This window comes from Spea bombifrons, chromosome 4 (assembly GCF_027358695.1).
Source record: "Spea bombifrons isolate aSpeBom1 chromosome 4, aSpeBom1.2.pri, whole genome shotgun sequence".
NCBI lineage: Eukaryota > Metazoa > Chordata > Amphibia > Anura > Pelobatidae > Spea > Spea bombifrons.
Window position 1 is genome coordinate 86,258,358 of NC_071090.1, and position 22,353 is coordinate 86,280,710.

A 22,353-nucleotide genomic window follows, 5' to 3' on the forward strand; every position below is an offset into this window, starting at 1 on the left:
TGGATGCCAAATACTCTAGGTACGCCCCTGGTGTTAATCTCTCTGTGTTGAAAGTTTACAGTATATGACTTTACTGTATGAATATGTAAGCATATGAAATGGTACCAAAATCTGGAGACAAGATTAAATGTGATGAGTGTACTGAATTGCTGATATTTAAAATGATATATTACTACCTCTACATGGAGAGTAGTCATCCCATACAACTTCACTAATGTCACACAAAGATTTAGAAGCCAGACTATATAGGGATATAGTGTTTCATATCACCACCACAACAAGCTGGAGTGTGTGCAAAACATCATCATTCACATACTGTATGTATAAAATATTAAGAATTTAATTAACGCTTAATCCCGGACCTGTATTAGTAAAATATGATATAATGAGTCATTATACTAATATATACAAATATATAACTATAATTTCAGGATTAAAGTTATTGTTACGGCTTTCCATTGAGGTAGAACTGGATTGTTTCCATTATCCTGTATTTATAGCTCAACCAGTGTAGAGCAAATGTGGAAGTTTATAAAAAAGATAATTAAGCTGTTCTGATTACAACCTTTGTACCATACAGTTAATATTTTACCGATTAGCTTTATACAGGCACGACCCTCTGGCTTTTGAAGTGAGGAGATATAAAGGCCAGCATCTGCCTTCCCTGTTCCTGCAGCACCTTTTCCCAGCACAATGGCCAAGGGCTTCTATGTTAGCAAATTGATTGCCGTTGTTGGCATCCTGTTTGCTGTTGCTGCTGTGTCTACTATCATAGCTCTATCAGTTGTGTATTCCCAGGAGAAGGAAAAAAACTATGAGCTTAACAATCCCCCTGAAACAACAAGCACAGCCACAACCAAGGTCACATCAGGATCTCAAGCTTCAAGCAGTGGCAGCCAAGGCACCAGTCCCAGCAGCAGCAGCCATGGCACCACTCCCACCAGTGCTCCATCTGATGAACCATGGAATAAGTACCGGCTTCCAAAATCCCTAATTCCATATCATTATGATGTTGAACTGAAACCAGTTCTAGAGAAGAATCCTCAAGGGCTTTATGTATTCTCTGGAAAAAGTACTGCCTATTTCACATGTCATGAAGCCACCAACCTTGTTTTGATACACAGCAACAAGCTCAACTACACCACTACACCTACCAAAGCCATTCTTCGTGATGCTGCTTTAAATACTCTTGATGTATCAAATATAAGAGAAGTGCCAGTGACTCAGTATTTGGTGATACATGCTGCTAACGATCTTGAAGTTGGTAAAAACTATTCTCTGTACACTGAGTTTGTAGGGGAGCTGGCAGATGACCTGGCTGGATTTTATCGGAGTGAATACGTGGAAGACGGACAAACCAAGTAAGACTTGAAATAATGTACAGTGTCCGCTATTTGATATTGGGAGGCAACTTTATTGACGGTACACGTATAAATTAATAGCTGAACATACATTCTATAGATCTTTAATGGTAAATCTATCTTTTTGGTACTAGGATCATTGCCACCACTCAGATGCAGGCCCCGGATGCCAGGAAAGCATTTCCCTGCTTTGATGAGCCAGCAATGAAAGCAACGTTCAACATCACCCTAATACACAAGCCAGACTATGTAGCTTTATCAAACATGAATCCTATAGGTAAATGTTTATCATAAATACAATAGCATGTACTATCACAGTATATACCCTCTTCCAGCTGGGTGACTGGGGTGAAAATAAGGGGGGTCAACACGAATGGCCTTCAATCTAATTGCATTCAAAATTAGATGCCTTTGGTTTGTAGCATTCACTCCCTGTCGTCTTTAACACAATAGAACTTTTTTATGATTTTCATGTTTTTTTTTTCATTTTTAGCTAAACATGTAATAGAAGATAATGGAGAAACCTGGAATGTCACAGTGTTCGACAAAACTGTCAAGATGTCCACATACCTTGTGGCTTTTATAGTCTCCCAGTTCAGTTCTACTGGTGATCCAGGAAACAGCACAACCACCGGGGTACGTTGGATTACAGAGTTACACTTGCTTTTTGTGACATGATTTTTTGTCCACAAAGCCTTTAATTATTTTTGGGTTTTGAAAGATGTAAGTGCAAGATGACATACAAAAATGTTAGAGGCATGATTGGCTTTATGGAATGATGGATGAATTTTACATTTTCTAATCTAGGTTCAGATCTGGGGCCGTAAAAAAGCTATTGAAGATGAGAAACAAGGAGAATATGCATTAAGTATAAGCAAACCAATTCTGGATTATTTTGCGAAATATTATGATACCCCTTACCCTCTGCCAAAATCAGGTGTGTATAACCATTAGCAATTGTAATATTACTAAAACATTTTAGATGTATATTAAAATGTGTAATGCAATAAATGAGTCGGTATCTGCTGGTAGAATACACATAGCATTACTTATATCAATGCTCAAAAGCATATATAGAATCCCAAAACACATTTGGCGAAGAGCCCAATTCATGCTGAGCCATTTTATTCAACATTGGAATCTTTGCATGAGAACTACTATTTATCTTATTCTAGTTTTGATATTTAGAAATAAATAAAATGGGAGAAACCCTTGTAATAATTATCACCCACCCCCTTTTCCTACATATTTTTTCACTAAAAGAACTAGTTTTGCAATAAATCAAACAATTATTTTGGGGTTGGTATTTATGTTAATATCAATTCCCTGCTAACTTTAAACTCTGTTCTGCAGACCAAGTTGCTCTTCCTGATTTTAGTGCTGGAGCCATGGAGAACTGGGGGCTGGTGACCTACAGGGAGACTGCTTTACTATTTGACCCTACAGTGTCATCTATTAGCAACAAGGAGAGAGTGGCCACAGTGGTAGCTCATGAACTTGCTCATCAGGTATGTTGCACCCTCACAGACTGAAGGTATAGTGTTGGCAAGTGTTGATGCCTTAATTGGGCATAGAAAAAGATGTAAAGTTACATAAGCTTTTGTATATAAATAGCGAGTGAGGGGTTAAAACTTTCCTGCAAACTCTCCTCACAACTCTCTCTTTAGTGAATAAACCCCATTCGATGAATTAAAGTGCATAACCTAAAACTAGAGGGTTAGAGGCTTAGATGTAATGTAAGGAAATAGTACTTTACTCAGAAAGTTGGGGATAAGTAAAGTATCCTCCCAGAAGTAGGCTAATCTAGTGAGGGAACCTAAACATGTATGGGATAGACATAAAGCTTTCCTGAATGAAAGACGAGACCAAGGATTGACTAGAGTCTAAGTCTCTACATCAGGAAAAAATGGACAGACATGGTATCTGCTGTCAAATATAATGTTTCTATGTTCTATACTTCACTTTCAGACCAATGTCATAGTGCCCCCCTGTAAAGCTGGTGCCCCAATCTTAGTTGTATATACAGGGTTAATTCTAGCAAAGAAGCTCTAGACATGAAAAGAATGAGATTTCATATTGAATGAGATTTTGGCTTTGATCATGGAATCAAACTGAGCAGAGTAAATGCAATTAACATGTTTTTTAAAAAAAATTACAATACTTATTATCTTTAGTGGTTTGGGAACCTTGTGACGATACGATGGTGGAACGACCTGTGGCTGAATGAAGGATTTGCCTCATACGTGGAGTACTTGGGAGCAGACATAGCAGAGCCTACGTGGAACATAGTATGTTTTTTTTTAGATTCTCTTATAAAACTCCATTTACTTGGACTTTACAATTTAACAAGTAAAATGTCTTTGGGCTGAAATTACATTTTGCGGCGCTACATGCCAGGATCCATGATTGGTTAATTTGCCCTGTCCCATTTCATTAAACCCCCACAGAAAGACTTGATAGTGCTGTATGATGTACACCGAGTAATGGCAATTGATGCGTTGGCTTCTTCTCATCCACTCACATCAAAAGAAGAGGAAGTGAACACTCCAGCTGAAATAAGTGAACAATTTGACTCCATCGCTTACAGTAAGGTAAAGAGATCCCACATGGCTAAAAGTAGACATGTGCACGGCAACCAAAATCGCTTTGGGGAAAATTTTCATTTTTTGCCGAATTTCGTTTCCCAGCTGCTTATTTCCGACAAAATTCGGGGGTCTTTTTTGATTTGTAATGACATTCCAGGGTGTTCCCAAAAGGGGGAGGTCCCTGACACCTTCTGGACTCCTTTAAAAAACTTCCCCCAGAATTAGGCCAGTCAAAAGAGGTGCAGCAGTAGTAGAGCACCGGGCCTGGACAGGCAGACACTGGCACATCATAGGTATATGCAGCCCTGTGTAGCAGGACTGAATTTGCCCAGTATTATAGATTTTTTTTACAAAAAGGTTCCCCCAGAGTAAGGATGGCCAAAGAGATGCAACAGTAGCAGTAGAGCACCAGGCCTGGGCAGACAGACGCTGGCACATCATAGGTACATGCAGCCCTGTGGAGAAGGAGTGGATTTCCCCTAAATTATAGATTTCCCCCCCCAGAGTAAGGACGGTCAAAGATGTGCAGCAGCAGCAGTAGTAGTAGTAGAGCACTGGGCCTGGGCAGGCATATATTATAATGACTGGTTTGATCACCAATATTTATGGCCAAATGACCAACTGTATTAATCAATTAAACCCTTCTCAGGAACAGGGAAAAAATGTCTGCTGCAGTCCCTGTAATACATCACAATAGTCACTAGAGCTTCTCAAATCCACTACAACAGTACATTTTCTGCACCAAAATAAACTATTCATTAACTAGCAAGAGTATGAGTAAAGAGCATCAATCTCAGTCATTGATATTTACCCTCCTACATATAGTCCCTAAAACTTTACCTCATGAACGAGCGCCAAAACGGCTTGTAATGGCGGCAGCTACACGTGGCAACGAATCTAACGAATCCAAACGAATTGTCATCACTTTTGCAATTCGTTCTCGTTAGTTTTGCAGTGAAGTTTCCTGTGCATTGTACATAATTAGGTTTATTTTCATGTAGGGGGCTTCTGTCATCCGGATGTTATCAAACTTCATCACAGAAGATGTATTTATTAAAGGACTGGCTGTAAGTATCTTATCTTCTTCAGTTATATTAGCATGCTAATATTAAGTACACACATTTAGTTTTGATTTATTAGCAAAAGCTGAATAAACATAAAGTAGAGTCTATTAATTGTAGTTATTGTGTCATGCATATTGTGAAATAATTAAAAATGAAACAACCTAAGACTCCACCACTTTCTGCATGGTTGAATTGTGTGAACTTCATTCAACAAATGGAGGAACTAGTGCACTCCTCGAGGGGTTCAGCATATAAAAATGGTTTGAAGTGGTTACCTTGGCATTCTTTCCTGATGTCTTTGTCCTTTGTCGATCTGCTTGGGGGGGAGGGTTCTCCTGATTAGACCCCTCGTATAGCTCATACATGTCAATGGGTTCGGGATACCTACCTTGTGCTGATAATCTCTATTTTCATTTCCTTGGCTCTCCTTTCGGATATGCTTGGCGATCTCCTATCGTGCAGTTCTCCACCGGTCGGGATTTACAATCCCTATTTTTATATTTAGTTTGAGTTTATGTTTGTTTGCATACATTTATTTTGATGACTCATTCTCCTCCTGTGTACCCACATGTCATGTTTGCAACTTGCTTTTATACCATTGTATAAACTCATAACATCTAAGATAATGTATTGCATATTTTACGATATTAAGTATCGTTCTGGTCATTACGAACTCTGAGATATCTTACGCTTACCTGCGTTGTGCATGTACTCTTTTTTACTGTCGGCCTGATGCCGCTCTGTGTGCTTCGACCACTGTACGGATTTATGCTTACGATGACATGTATGTATTTTCATATCTTTTAATAAAAATAAATAAAATTATTTTTTCCAGACCTATCTGAAAGCTTTCGAATACGATAACACAGTGTACACTGACCTGTGGTTCCATTTGCAACAAGTGAGTAACAGTGTTAACAATTAGATATATTTAGGACAGGGCAAGGTTTCTAGGAGTATGTTCAAAGTAGGAAAGGCCCGGGGAAAATTGACCTCCGTATTCTGCCTGTTTTGGTGCTAAAGGTGCTAAATACAAGGAGGCAGATTTTTTTCAGGGATCTTTAACAGGAGAAAGGTTTGAAATTTTCTATAAGGTTACACACACATATAGAAATATACAGTATATATACTGTATATATATAGTGCATTTAGTTTGCATTTTGGCAAATAAGTGTTTTGCTGTTAATCTGAATTACTGGGGTATTGATGAAACATTCTGATAGATAAGATGTAAACTGCCACTTTCTAGGTAATATTAATACAATTACTAATGTTAAGTTACCTGTTTCCTTCTTCAAAGGCTGTCAACTCAAATGGACTGACACTTCCTAATAATATTAGCGCAATCATGGATACATGGGTCCTACAGATGGGATTCCCTGTAGTGAAAATTGACACAACAACCGGAACTGTAACTCAACAACACTTCCTTTTGGATCCAGAATCTGTGGTTACTCGGCCATCTGATTTCAAGTGAGTTTAACCAAGAAAACAAAAATGGAAATTTCAAAGAATAAGAGAGAGTAATAGCAAAGAAAGGTTAGACTACTTGACTATACAGGAATGATGATATATTAACATACATGGGAGAAAAAAGCTTATATGTTCATGTAAATTAAATGGACAAATGTATTGGGACACCTGACCATTACACCAACAGGGACTTTTATGACATTGCATTCTAAATACATAGACATTAGTATGTATTTTAGCCCATTCATTCAGTAGAGCATTTGTGAGGTCAGGCACTGATGTTGGACAAAAAGGCCTGGCTTGTAATCTCCGTTCCAGTTCATTCCAAAGGTGTTCGATGGGGTTGAGGTCTGGGCTCTGTGTGAGTAGTCAAGTTCTTCCACACCAAACTCATCCAACCATGTCTTTATGGACCTTACTTTGAGCACTGGGACACAGTCATGCTGGAATAGAAAAGGGCTTTCCCTAATCTGTTCCCACAAAGTCAGAAGCTTAGCATTGTCTAAAATGTGTTGGTTTACTGAAGCATTAAGATTTTCCTTTACTGGAAGTAAGCGGCCCAAACTCTAATTTCAACCCTAATCCCAATACTTTTGTCCATATAGTTTACATCTCAATTTGACAAAATTGTACTTTCTCTGTACTCAACCAGGGTCAAAAGTACATCACAGTCTTGAAGGAGAATGGGTAGGTTAAGATGCAGTCTGTGAAGAGTGTCCAAAAATTAGAAGTACACCTAATATTTATGAGTGGTACAGGTATACTTGTATACCTGTCTTCTTATGGGCAATCCAGAGGTGCCCTTTATCTTGATTCCTGTTGCCAGAAATGCATGCCTCCTCTTGGTAAACCTGTTTCTTACCACTGGGGTGGTTTGTGCAGAAGGTTTTTTCAGCAGGTAGTGTGCTTAATAAGCACTTTATTATGCTTATGTATTTACATTCAATAGCTGTTTTTCCCCAAGATACAAACTATAGAAATTCTGCTTATGAGCATGCTATTTAGAAATAAGGCATGGTTGTTTCAAGTGTTGTACATTTCATATGTATTTATTGTCAATCGTTTTTTTTTAGTTACACATGGATTGTGCCGATTTCCTATTTTAAAACCGGTAACTCTGGAAGTGCATGGCTTCAGAAAAAATCAGGTATCAAGTATTATTCTTCCTCTAATGCTATTCATTTTGTTAAACTAAGTATGTACAGCTTGCTTAAAGCTGCAGAAATACAGGATTATTTTGGTGGAGCCACCATGGCCAATTTGGTCACTGAAGGGAGGGTCGACAGGGGATTTTGCAGGAAAGTTGTGGTTTAGCTTTTTATGAAGAGCTCCTCAGCTGTTGAATTATATATATTATACAGACTCCACTCCACTATTATTGCCCCTTCATAATTAATATTGAATTGATAGAGTTAAAACCCTTCTGTGCACTGTTCCTTTAGTAAGTTATTAGAGGTAAATAGAGCAACTTTGCGATTCTATGACCAGTCTAAAATAAAATTATCAGGGGTTACTCATACACTACTTTTTTATTCTGCGGCAGCATTGCAAGGGTTATTTAAAAAACATTTTCCTGTGAACGCTAAGAGTGTCTTTATTACTTGTCTTCCTGGTTTTACGCCAGCAGAAATCTGTCAAAATTGACAGGTAAAAACCACCTGGAAAGAATTTTATTGCTCAGCATGTTACAATGTTACAACAAGAACTCTGTCGGCATGAAGAAAATGAACTTAACTTTGCAACATTGTAACAAGTTGAGCAATAAATATTTTCGCTGATTTTCACCAATGAAAACTGACCCAGTACTGCTAACATGAAGCCATGATTACAATTAAGAAAATACCCTCTTATTGACCCTCTTTATAAATAAGCAATGTAAGGCTTCCCCAGAATAGAAAAAGTAGATTGTTAATAACCCATCCAATGCTGGTGCCTATTTAATTGTTAGAATACATGAAATCCAGGCTAACCCAGCCCTATATAAACTCATTAATAGGTAACCAAACTATTTCCTGTAATTAGCTTTCCAATCTGTATTTCCAGCGTGATACCTCTACTTACTTGATGATATTAAATCATTTCATTTTTTTGTCTTAATATCCTTTTCCTACTTATTTAGAGATCCCTTTTGCAGCCATTCTTAATATATATAACATTTAGACATATAATTGTATATATAGTTTACATACACATTTAATAAATACTCAAACATACATGCAAAACATAGATATGATGATGTATAGTTTCAAACCTATATGTAAAGGTTGCACAGTATTTATATTGAATATCTTCTAGACATTAGAATGGCTAGTTTAACTTAATTAGCTGCTTGAAGTTTTACTTTGATCTGCTTAGACAAGTAGTGATTTTGAAAATGTCTGGATTTTGGATGGATCATTGGGATTCAGCTTTGGATCTCAAAACTTTAAAGAAATGTTTTTCAAATACTTTCTGATAACATTTTCTCCCAACTTGTATCAAATACTGAAAAAACAGAATCACACTGTGCCAGCGCATGAGCAGTGGGCTTGGCCGCTTGAATAAATTGTCTGTAATGTTAATTTGTCAATGTGTTCTATTTATTTTTTTTACATGGCTAGAATTATTGAATGAATTTAAGACCACTGGAAGTGAATGGCTTCTAGCAAATATCAATGTCACGGGATACTACAGAGTTAATTACGATGATGGAAACTGGGACAGGCTTATTGCGGAGCTGCAGAACAGTCCTTTGGTGTGTATGATTTGTGGAATATCTCTGACACAGAAATTAGAGCTGTGCGTTACTTGTGCTTTTAACCCTAGGGTGTTTTTATCACTCTAAAATACTTTTCCTCATGGAAATTGTTGGTCAGACTGGGCATAAGGCAAAGGTGTATATGTGTAAATACATATGTAAGGAAGGAGCAGTTTGGGGGGAAAACACCTCATTTCAATACAGCCCCCGTTGTATACTTGCAAAATGAATAGAAAATATGACACCCATACCCTGTCTCATTTTAAGTCACGTCACCTTTCTAAAGCCTTACGCTGTGAGCAACAATGTTAGTGAAGACAAGGAGTGATTACAGATCATCAACCAGTGCCTTAAAGCATGGATATTTTGTGTTGAAACTGTCACTTCTCTACATTTCTTAAGTCTTATCTGATAAGTGAAATGATTATTTAAGGAGCACTTATGAGCACTTTTTATATTTTCTGTCTTGCAGAGTATTCCTGTTATCAACCGTGCCCAGATCATTGATGATGCCTTTAATTTGGCAAGGTGAGCGATGTCTAAAATTAAAGCTAAAATGCATTAAAGCCCTTTTTGACAGATATATTGACCCGCTAGTGATTTCTTAGTTTGCCATTGACCCTTCTCAATAAAATCCGTATATATTTATTCTTATCCTTACTGAATCTACCTATATTTTTTGTTTTCGTATTTATCTGTTGACATTTTACTTTTAATTAGCGTTTTTAAGGATTAATAAGTTAAGGTTTTATGTGATAAAAAGCGGATTCATTTTTCCCTTATGTTTCAGAGCCAAGTATATCAATACAACAAGAGCTTTAGACACCACGAGATACATCTCCAATGACACTGAATACATGCCCTGGCAGGCCATGTTAAGCAGCCTCAGTTACTTTACACAGATGTTTGATCGCTCAGAGGTGTACGGGCCAATGAAGGTAAATACCCCATTATCACTGCTCTGATACCTGCCATACTGTTCTGTTTGTCATTACATGGGACCTTCTCAGCAGCGGCTTGTGTTCCCACCAACTCAGTTTACAACATAGAGGCACAAAACGTTTTATGGCCAGATAAAAACTATCGCTCTGATAACATATCTTTTTTTCATGCTAAACTTCATGCTAACACTTACTGCACATGTTTTCATAAGAAAAGTAACTTTGGGCCATACTAGCAAACTGAAAATTGATCTGCAATATAATAAAACATAGATGCATTGAATTTAATTCTATATCTACATGGCACAGATAAGGTGCGGTGGTGACTACATGAGGTCCTTGCTATTCTAAACACCCCAAGTAAAACTAATGAAGTAAATTTAAAAAAAACACATCTGGGAATGACTCTAAAAACTAAAATCACATTGTCTCCTGCTAGGTTAAATCTGTTTTTCTGGTTGGGAGAAAGACATAATTGTCCACTATCCTATCCCAACCAGCCCCAGTTATTACATTGAATAAGAATCCTTAGTGAGATAGCAAAAACTGTATGTATTGTTTTTAGCCGTTTTAAAAATGTTGCTACAGATGTTGCAATGGTGCAAAATACCTGTTGGAGGTAGTGATGGGAAGTTCGGATCATTAAAGTGAATCGGATCATTTTGATTTGTTCACTAAAATGATCCGAATCTTCGGATCACTCAGTGTGCCTGCACGGAGTTACTGTTTTCCAGTAACTCCGTGCAGGCACACTAACGATTGGCCCCGCCCCTTTCATTATGAATCCCCCCCCCTGCCTCCAGTGATGTCAATGAAGGCAGAGAGTCGTTCAAAGATTCGGATCTTACAGGGATCCGAATCTTACAGTGATCCGGATCACTGTAAGATCCGGATCATTGTAAGATCCGGATCTTTGAACGACTCTCTGCCTTCATTGGGATTCTAATCATTCAGAGAATCACCATACTGTTATAAATAATACATTAATAATCACTGCCCCCAGGATTTACATTCCCCTTTACCTGCAACTGCACCTTAAACTAACTTTATTAAATTAATTAAATTAACCCTCACCATTAAATTAACCCTAAACACCTCATCAACCATGACTGCCCCTAAAATTAACCCTTAACACCCCATTAAGCATAACTGCCCCCAAATTAACCCTAAACACCTCATTAAGCATAACTGCCCCTAAATTAACACTAAAGACCCCATTAAGCATAACTGCCCCCAAATTAACCCTAAACACATCATTAAGCATAACTGCCCCTAAATTAACACTAAAGACCCCATTAAGCAAAACTGCCCCTAAATTTTCCCTAAACACCCCATTAAGCATAACTGCCCCTAAATTAACACTAAAGACCCCTTCAACCATACCAATTTATTAGGTAATTTATCTGGAGTACATGCAATTAATTTAGGGGCAGTTATGGTTAATGAAGTATTTAGGGTTAATTTCAGGGGCCGTTATGGTAAATGGAGTATTTAGGGTTAATTTCAGGGGCCGCTATGGTTAATGGGATCTTTACGGTTAATTTCAGGGGCAGTTATGGTTGATGGGGTATAAGGGTTAATTTTATGCTGATGACTGAGGGTTAATTTAATTAATTTAATAAAGTTAACTGTAGGTGCAGTTATAGGTAAAGGGGGGCAAACTCAGGGGAATCTAAATCCTGGAGGCAGTGTGAACAGTATTAATGTATTTATTTATAAAAGTATGGTATCAGTAATATTCTCTGAATGATTGGAATCTCTGTAAGATTCGGATCCTTGTAAGATCCGGATCCCTGTAAGATTCGAATCATTCGACTCTTCGGTTCATTCGACTCTTCGGATCATTTGACTCTTTGAACGACTCTCTGACTCTATGAGTCATCGTTCCTGTGTGAATTAATGAGCTGTAACCTGACCCCAGAGTCTGTGTCTGAGTGCTCTGCAGATGACTCACAGCTCTAGGATCAGGTTACAGCTGCATGATTCACAGACTGAACCGCTACAAATGAATCGTTCAGTCTACTGAACCGATTCATCCGAATCAACCAGCCCCAGTTATTACATTGAATAAGAATCCTTAGTGAGATAGCAAAAACTGTATGTATTGTTTTTAGCCATTTTAAAAATGTTGCTACAGATGTTTCAATGGTGCAAAATACCTGTTGGAGGTGCATAGTGGGGATGACATAAAATACGTATAGTTGGTTAGTTTGGTTAATATGTTGGTTAATATAGAAAACACATTAAGTTTACGTAATACAATATTATTTATCTTCAACAATAGCTTAGTAAATAGAATGATTTGCTTTGTCTTACAGGAATACTTAAAGAAGCAAGTCACTCCTTTGTTTAAACACTTTGAAAAAGTCACGGAAAATTTTACCAAACGTCCAGAATCCTTAACAGATCAGTAAGTGGAATGAGGGATTGAGTGGGCTTTTTACATTTTGCAATAGTTGATCATTCCTACATGAAAGAAGGGATCAAATTATTACTTAGAAAATCTGTTTTGGAAGGCTTTTTATCCACTAGTCAGCTTCTGCAGGTGCAACTGTTATATAATTTCACATCTCTAAGCAAATGTGATGAGATTAGCTGCCAATGTAAATGTGTTATACAGTACCTCAAGAACTGGATTGAAAGATTTTCACGGAAAAATAAAGCAAATAATTGCAAAAGTGATCACAAGTTAGTTGAACTTCTGCCAAAAAGGAAGGTGGCTGGTTTTGGAAATATTATTTGCCAATCCAATTATTTTCTTCCTCAGATACAATGAAATCAATGCTATCGGCGTCGCTTGTTCTTATGGAGTTGCTGAGTGTGGACAGCTGGCAAGTAAACAATTTAATGACTGGCAGAGGACAGGAAATAATACGTGAGTTCAGTTTATCCGTCATCTATCTATCAATCTCCCCTTAAAGGTCACAGAAAAAGACCATGTGTAAACTTAAGAAATTTAACACAATTGTTTCTTTTCAAATCACAGCATTCATCCAAATCTAAGGTCCAACATTTACTGCACTGCAGTAGCGCAGGGAGGAGAAGCTGAATGGGATTTTGTATGGGAAAAATTTGCTGCATCAGATAATGCGCAGGAATCGGACAAACTCAGGTCTGCTCTGGCCTGCAGCAAAGAGCCCTGGATTCTTAACAGGTAAGGACGAGTGTTTTTAAGACAAGGAATAGGTTGACTAATAATCTACAAACTAAGGAATACAATTTTTTTCACAGGTTGATTTAAAAAAATAAATGGCAGTGATAACATTTTAAAACACGTCACGCTTGTATATGTTTAAATCACTGAGGACTCCGCTAGACCATTGAGGGCCACCTCGGGATACATGATAATATTGTATTAGAGACACTTGAGAAACATTTAATGCTTTGTTATTCCTTCTTGTCTTCCTCTTTGAATCAAAAACAACCCAACCTTGGTGTTTTCTTCTGTCTTTGCCAAGTACCGTATATATGTTGTGATGTTCTGCCTTTGATGTGATATCTGTTTTGAACACAGAGATGAATATATAAGTTCTGAGCATTAAAGAGGCTCCACATGCACAATCAAAAGTTTTGAAGAAACAAAACCACATTTTAGATAACTCTCGTCATTTTTTCTGCAGACTTTTGGAGTTTTCACTGGATACCACTAAGATTCGTCGGCAAGATACTGTCTCCACTATTAGCAGCGTTTCCAGTAACGTGATAGGACAGAGTCTTGCTTGGGACTTTGTGAGAGCCAAATGGAGGACCATCTTCACTCAGTAAGCGTCTCCTTTAAGAACCACTGACTATGCAGTGTCTCTTATTAAACATCAAACTTATTGAGTGACACATGCCAATATCATGCTGGATTTTTTAAAAATGTTTTTTCATTTTGTTTTTTTTCACATAGATTTGGGGGATCTTCTTTCTCTTTTGGTAACTTAATCGAACGTGTGACACGGAGATTCTCCACTGAATTCGAATTACAGCAGGTAAGTAACAGAAACAGTTGACTGCCGCTGAATAGTTATTCTAATTAATTCTCGTGCTTTTTACAATCATGCTTTACCTCATATCCAGTTTTTGGAAAGGCTGTCCGCGGGCTGCAATAGGAAGAGGGGAGGAACAATAAGAGAAAAACTTTATTCAGCTCCCACTAGGAGCAGACAGCGACCGCAAACCAATCAAGCAACTTGCTTTGTGGTCGGGGAGTAATACATGCCGGACCGGAGGCTGCCTGATGGCCCTGATTGTTGCGGCCGCGGTCCTGACAGCCTGCTGCTCGCGGATTGCCGCTAGAATGTGTAAGGCAGCCCCAGGAAAGTGAAATTTTCCCGGTATGCCCACTTTTGGGTGGCGACCCATGAGTTGAGAACCACTGCTCTAGACTGGTCCTTATTATACTATGGTATACTGCATAGCTTAGAAAAAATTATTTTGACAGCTAAGAATCCTCGGTTCTTCTAATCTGTCTATGTCTAATCTGTCTAGATAGTAGAAACCTAGCATGTAGAAATCTTGTTTGGTCCTTAGTCTTGTGTTTTTGATCACAGTACATATTATCTTCTACCTTCTCAGTGGAGTGAAACTTCCTTGCTTTACATCAATGTCTATGACTCCCTAGCTGTCATAGACTCATCCTTTAGTCTTTCGTGATATTTTTCATCCTGCAAAACCTTTACCAATTTAGTAGCTCTCTCCAGAACTATATCCCTCTAAGGTTTCCCGAACGCTACACAATTCTCTAGGCGAGGGCTACCCAGAGATCTGTAAAGATCTGCCTCTATCTGCTACAAATGCTTCCTGTCTTGTAATCAACATGAGCTTTGGGGCTAATACCTGTAATACTCAATGAGTTTGCTTTTGAAGACAATTAACAGAAACAAGGGAACAGAAATGCATGGTATTCATTATCAAATGATCTTCAGACTATCACACATTTAATGATTCTGCTGCTTCTTATTCCAGCTGGAGCAGTTCAAACTTGACAACCAGGACATTGGTTTTGGGACAGCAACTCGGACACTGGAGCAAGCGATAGAGAAAACCAAAGCAAATATCAAATGGGTGAATGAGAACAAAGAGCCAGTACTTAAATGGTTCCAGGATGCCATTTAAATTCCACCACCTAAGACTTGTGAGGAACAAGTTTACAAACCAGCTGTGCCTATCTGAACTCTTACTCTAAAATAAGTGATCCAAGAACCTCATCCTTTCCTGAACATTAAAGAATATCAAGACTTAGTAGCATCCATGTTTTAGTGGGTTTCTATGAATTACCTTTTTAAGTGATAGAGAAATCCATTTTTGCCAAAATATTATTTTGTTTAAGGTCCTTCTAGAAAAAAAGGGGCCTAATTCAAAATGAACAAGCAGAAACATTGTGCTCAGGTTTGCAATTTATGATTAACATGTAAGACAAGCAAACATCTTATATCTTTATTTATACTTTTACAATCTCTGTGTAAATGAGAAATTATAGACTTTTTCATAGACTGCTAAATTAAGACTGAGAATGCATTTTTTTGCTTTCTAGAATTTTAAATAAAATAATTAAAATAAAAAAGAGCCTTGCTGGTCTTTATATCGTCACAAATGTCTGCAACACATTCTCAATTTAGTTCAGTTATATACTTAATGATGATGTCCCTTTGGGGTTAAACTCACTCTGTAATCTCCTAGACTGTTTCTACTGAAATAGCATTTTACATTGCAAGTACAAGTGGAATAGTTTACCTAGGGTCACTTAAAATCTGTAGATAGCCGTCCCTGGTCCCTAGTTAGGTTTCTATTTATACCCATTAGGATGCCTGTATAAACCAATGTGGAGCATGCTAATGTTAGTGAGGTAAGGAGTTTTATAGAACTAAATCTTGTGATTCTTTTGGATTTTACATAGAGCTGAGTTGAGTAAAGTGTTACTTCTGTGGGCACCAGGAGCTCCTAATCAGAGCAATACCACACAAGGTGGACCCAATTCATACACTCAGATGAAACCTTCTAAAAGACCATGCCTCTGAACTCTTGCTCAGACAATAGTTAAAGGGGATACAATCCTATACAGCATTAGAAACTAGGATCACACAGTACTTTAAGTAACAATAAACTGAAAAAAGTCAGAGTTGTCATTGTGAGCAGCCTAAAAAGGCTATAATACTTTTCATTGGTACCTTATTGAAATCTACAGTATATGCAATCGTTCTAGAAAAACTGAGGTATCAGGATAAGCAAAATAGCGTGGCCTAGCAGCGACGCAAAGTGTTTGATCCAAAGAAACTGAGAGGTTGCAAGGCACGTGATTGTCTGGGTGGGGCTTCACTAAAAAAGACATGCAAGAAATGTTTATAAATGTTCCTTTTAAGGGACACAACCACAAAGAAAGTAAAGGAATTTTACGAAAAATAATTAGCCTTAGACATAATTGCTCTGATATTTAAGTTTTTGAGATCCTCAAACATAACTGGAAGTACATGGGAGCCATATTAAAGCATGTCAATAGGTTGCATTATATAGATGAGACAGATGATCATACACCCTTACGTACACCACAGGTGCAGAGCACAGGGAAATGCCATATCAAAGCTCTCCTCATTAATATCTCACGTTTTTCTTCCTGCATGAAGGTCTAAGATGACTGTGCATCAATAGTTTAGTCAGTTAGATTACCTTAAGTCTCCCTGCATTAACCCTAAATCATACGGAAGCAGGTCATCTTACAGGAGTAGCTCCCTATGGTTCAATGCAGGCTGGCTCAGGGGCGATTGCCCCCAAGTCTGTCCATAAGGCTAGACCAGCCAATTTGTAGCAGCTAACGGAGGTAGCACTGCAGCAGGGTCTCGTAACGTGATGAATGTTTATGTGTGTGTGAGCATGTATGTGTAAGCAAGGTCAGCCTAATGGGTGTGCGACTTGTACGACCACACAGGCCACAACACCCCATAGGGTGCCTTCTCTGCGGCTCTGCCACAGGCATGGGAGAGATAACAGATCTCCCTCTAACCGTCCCAAGGGATCGCAAGGTCTGTTTATACTGTATATACTGTTTTACTGCTCCCTTGCAATGCGTGCCGGCTGTTGATGCTGAGTGCTGGGATATGATGTCACTCAGCACTGAAGTTGCGTGAACCATGATGGAACACTGAAAGAGTGTGCTCTCACCCCAGGACTTCAGGAAGGTAAGAGATGGGTAGAAGGGTAAGAGATACTGTATATAGTATAGAATATACATATTTATAGTAAGAAAATGTAAAAAGATAAAGATATAAGGGAGAGGTAATGAGAGAAAGAGGGGAATGATAGTGGGAAGATGGAGATAATGAGAAAGAAGACAGAAGGAGTCTAAGAGATAGGGACATATAGAAAACAGGAGAGAAAAGAATAAGACAATAAGAGACAATGGGAAAGAAGAAAGTTAGGAAGAAAGCGAATTTTAAAATGCCCCCCCCCCTTATTTACCCTTCCTGTCCCTCCGTCCCTGTGACTTCAGATGTTCAACAATCCTTTCCTTTAACATTGTTTCCATTAATTTCCCCACTACAGATGTAAGACTAACTGGCCTGTAGTTGTCAGACTCCTTCCTACTGCCTTTTTTGTAAATGGGCACAACATTTGCTACTTTCCAATCCCCTGGGACGACTCCCATTACCAATGATTCGTTAAATAAATCAGTTAATGGTTTTGCTGGTACACTACCAAGCTCTTTTAATAACTTGGGGTTACCCCTTCAGGTCCCATCAACTTATTGGCCTTTACCTTTGACAACTCAAGTAGAACCTCTGCCTCGATAAACTCACATGTATCAAATGACTCGTTTTTCCTTTCCTTCATTTTCATCTGTAAAAACTGAGCAAAAATATTAATTGAGGCCATCAGCTAGACCTTTATCCTCATCTACATACCTTCCTTTTATTTTTAATCTAACTACTCCTTGTTTTACTTTCCTTTTCTCATTTATATATCTAAAAACATTTTTTTGCTTTGCTTCATTCTGCCTAATCTTATAGATCTGTCTATCTTCTGTCAGGACCCGGGCGAGCAGGTCTGGTAGGAGTCCATGTGCAGGGGATACGGGGGACTCTGTCTGTACCCCTTTATTCATGGTGACATCGAGATTGGTACAGACAGAGTAGCAGGACTGGCAGGGGAGGGCTGGCAGCCTAAGGCCTGGGGGGCAAGTCTACTCAACTGGCCCATTGCACCATCAAAGCGGCTGCGAGCGACATTGAAAGCGGCCGTCATGCGACAGTCACTCCACCAGCGCCTAATGAAATTAAAGTGGCCGGCGTGCATGCACCGCATGCCTCAGCTCTTCATCACACCACTTTTAAGACGTGGGAAGAGGAGCTGAGGCATGGCCGTTGGGTCTGACAGCCGCATGATGCAGGGGCGTACCTAGAGTATTTGGCACCTGTGGCAGACCCTGTATGTGGCACCCCCCCCCACACACACACACTTTAAAACTGCATAGTTTCTATGGTTAGGCAAACATTGACAGGGGTACAGCATATTTGTTACATTATATGCTTAGGGATTACGCGGTACCACCGTCAATGTGTGCCTATACACTGAGCCAGACACTGACAACCCCTATCACTATATACTAAGCCAAACATTGATGTGGTGTAGGCTTACCACTTTAGTGACTGGCATAGTATATAGTAGGGATGCACCGAAATGAAAATTCTGGACTGAAACTAAAAATTCAGCATTCACTTGGCCAAAACTGAAAAAAAAAACAAAAAAAAACAACTTTAAAATACTTTATTAAAAGTAACACCAAAATTAGACAAAAAATCAACAATAATATTAACACACATATATATAACAACAATCACAATACTATCATGTCCAGGTTCTAGCATGTGCTGGCTGACTTAGCATGATAGGAGTGTGATTGCTGTTTGCAATTATATATATAAATATATATATATATATATATATATATATATATTAATACTGTCATTGAATTATTCTGCCCAATAAAAGTGTTAACACACCGAAGTTGGACCAAAAAATAATTTATAACAGCAATCACACTCTTATCATGCCTAGGCAGCCACTACATGCTGGAATCTGGGCATGAAAGGAATGTGATTACGGACTCCCTATGCCAAGCTATCCCCATAACACCCATCACTCTCACACACTTACATTCAGCATAACACCCATCACTCTCACACTTACATTTAGCATAACACCCATCACTCTCACACTTACATTTAGCATTACACCCATCACTCTCACACACTTACATTCAGCATAACACCCATCACTCTCACACACACTTACATTTAGCATAACACCCATCACTCTCACACACTTACATTTAGCATAACACCCATCACTCTCACACACTTACATTCAGCATAACACCCATCACTCTCACACTAACATTTAGCATAACACCCATCACTCTCACACACTTACATTCAGCATAACACCCATCACTCTCACACTTACATTTAGCATAACACCCATCACTCTCACACACTTACATTCAGCATAACACCCATCACTCTCACACACTTACATTCAGCATAACACCCATCACTCTCACACTTACATTTAGCATAACACCCATCACTCTCACACACTTACATTCAGCATAACACCCATCACTCTCACACTTACATTTAGCATAACACCCATCACTCTCACACACTTACATTCAGCATAACACCCATCACTCTCACACACTTACATTCAGCATAACACCCATCACTCTCACACTTACATTTAGCATAACACCCATCACTCTCACACACTTACATTCAGCATAACACCCATCACTCTCACACTTACATTTAGCATAACACCCATCACTCTCACATACTTACATTCAGCATAACACCCATCACTCTCACACACTTACATTCAGCATAACACCCATCACTCTCACACACTTACTAATCCACTCTCTCCTACCTTTTCTTCTTTCACTCTCACTGTCATGTCTCATGGTTTATTTTGTATTTTGATTTATATGCTGTTTGCTACTGGCTAGTATGTTATTTGTCCCTGCTGGGCTCCCTTAGTCAGGTTGTATTCAGCTAACCCCTCCCCTTTCCGGTAGATTCTGTGCTGTTAACTATACTGTCTGGTAGCAGCCATTTTTATGTGATTTGTTAGCAAGAACTACTTTTCACCTGCATATCTGTACATATTTTCAAGGATTGTCAGCCTGAAGATTAAACCTTTACTGAGATCCTCTTCTACATGTCAGTTTTGCTGAGTTGACACTGTCTGCTGAACTTTCATTGTGTGAGTACTGGTCAATACAGACTTAGCAGTTGGTCTCAGGAACCCATATCTCACAGCTTTGTTAAGTGAGGCAGAATAGTGAAAAGACAGTTAGAACTGCTAGCAACACAGCTTAGCAGCCCTATTGTACTGGACCTGTTTAGATTAGTAATACCTCTGCCTCATAAGCCTGTTAGACAGCCAGCTACCTCATCTGTGTGAAACATGGCAGAGAGAAGTAGCTCACTATCATCACAGGAAAAGCAACATGCCTCAAATGAGGAAATCATAGATGTCAATCCAGCTAGAAGCAAAGGCAGCATAAGGCCTACCTGGAAGATCATTGAGGCACTTAAAGACATAAACTGTGAAACATTGCAACACATGGAATGGCTTTGGGAACAGGTGATGAGTTGTACCACCACTATCACACAGACCGCTTCTGATGTGTCATTACTAGAGGAAGCTCTAGGACAGCTCTCTACAGCACATTCACAATATCTTGCTCACAGCCAAATTTATGTCTCTAATTTACAGAAGATTAATTCAGAAGATGCTTTAAAGGAAATAGAACATTTCCAATGCCTTAATTCAGAAAGAGACAATTTAGTACATGAAACCAATGTAAAAGCCAAGGAGAGAATTGCTCAACTCCAAGAGATTGCTTCTCACACTTCGGCATCTAGCAAGCATTCAAAGCGCTCAAACTTCTCAAGGTCAAAATCCTCACAATGTTCAAAGAGTTCAACACTCAACCAGCAGCTTATCCAAGCCCGTGCTAAAGCAGAGGCTACCAAGATACAGGCAGCCTTTGCGCAAAAGAAGGCTAAAATAGAAATGGTAGCTCTAGACAAACAATGTGAGCACGCCACAGCCATGGCAACACTAAGAGTTCTAGAACAAGCTGCCAACGGGAGTGAGGGAGACAGTGCCAGCTTAAGTGACTTCGATACCAAGGATCCCCTTAAGCGCAGCAATGACTATGTACTAAACCAAAATAGTGAACTCCTCATTGCCTCAAATGATCCTGACAGTAGAGATATTCCTCCAAAGCAACAGGGCACCGACTCTTTGGCAGACCCCTGCGCCCAAGGTCTGTACAATGTACTAACCACTAACTGCCCTGACCTTTCTTCACACACCATAATGCAACAGCAAGCTCAACACATAAAACCCCAGATACGAATCTACTCTCCTGCAGTGCACCAAATCACTGGCAACAATACTGCTCCAAATGTATCCCTGACCAGGTCTACAGACTATAAACCGCCACCAGGGATAAATACCTATGCGACCCCATACTACCCTAAGTTGCTCAACCAGAATACCACAGACAACATGATCAACACCTTTCAACCTGCTATTCCCTGCCCAAACTTCGAGATGTCAGAGTTAGCAAAGTATATGGTTCGCCACGAACTCACCAAAACTAGCCTTTCCAAGTTCGATGACCAGCCTGAAAATTACAGAAGCTGGAAAAGCACCTTCCGAACTACAATTAGTGGCCTTGGCATTACTCCTGCTGAGGAGCTTGACCTGCTGATCAGGTGGCTTGGCCCACAGTCTACAGAGCGTGTCAAGAGACTCAGGGCTGTCCACATTGATAACCCCGCAGCCGGCCTCATCGCTGCTTGGCAAAGACTAGAACAAAGTTTTGGTAGCCCTGAAGCCATAGAGGATGCTTTGTTTAAACGACTGCAGAATTTTCCAAAAATATCCGGTAAGGACAATCAGAAATTCCTGGAACTCAGTGACCTTCTCTTAGAGCTCCAGCTGGCCAAAGCAGACGTTTACCTCCCTGGCCTCAGCTATCTAGACACTGCTCGTGGAGTAAACCCTATAGTTTCCAAGCTGCCATACAATATTCAGGAAAAATGGGTAACGCTTGGGTCAAAGTATAAAAGAGAGAATAAAGTCTCCTTTCCCCCATTCTCTTACTTCTGTGAGTTTGTCAAGAATATTGCAGAAACT

General features: G+C 39.1%; 1 protein-coding gene across 1 annotated transcript; it reads left to right on the forward strand.

Annotated features, from left to right (window-relative positions):
• Positions 1-660: 660 nt before the first annotated feature.
• Positions 661-15,459, forward strand: LOC128492369 (aminopeptidase N-like). Its single transcript, XM_053464897.1, has 20 exons — positions 661-1,361; positions 1,496-1,638; positions 1,855-1,997; positions 2,169-2,298; positions 2,715-2,869; positions 3,536-3,649; positions 3,809-3,952; positions 4,948-5,013; positions 5,846-5,911; positions 6,311-6,483; positions 7,557-7,630; positions 9,084-9,217; positions 9,693-9,748; positions 10,011-10,158; positions 12,480-12,571; positions 12,929-13,036; positions 13,148-13,315; positions 13,782-13,922; positions 14,054-14,135; positions 15,112-15,459. Exons 1-20 carry the CDS (start codon positions 694-696, stop codon positions 15,259-15,261), a joined length of 2,955 nt encoding a protein of 984 aa, XP_053320872.1. The 5' UTR covers positions 661-693; the 3' UTR covers positions 15,262-15,459.
• The last annotated feature ends 6,894 nt before the right edge of the window (positions 15,460-22,353 follow it).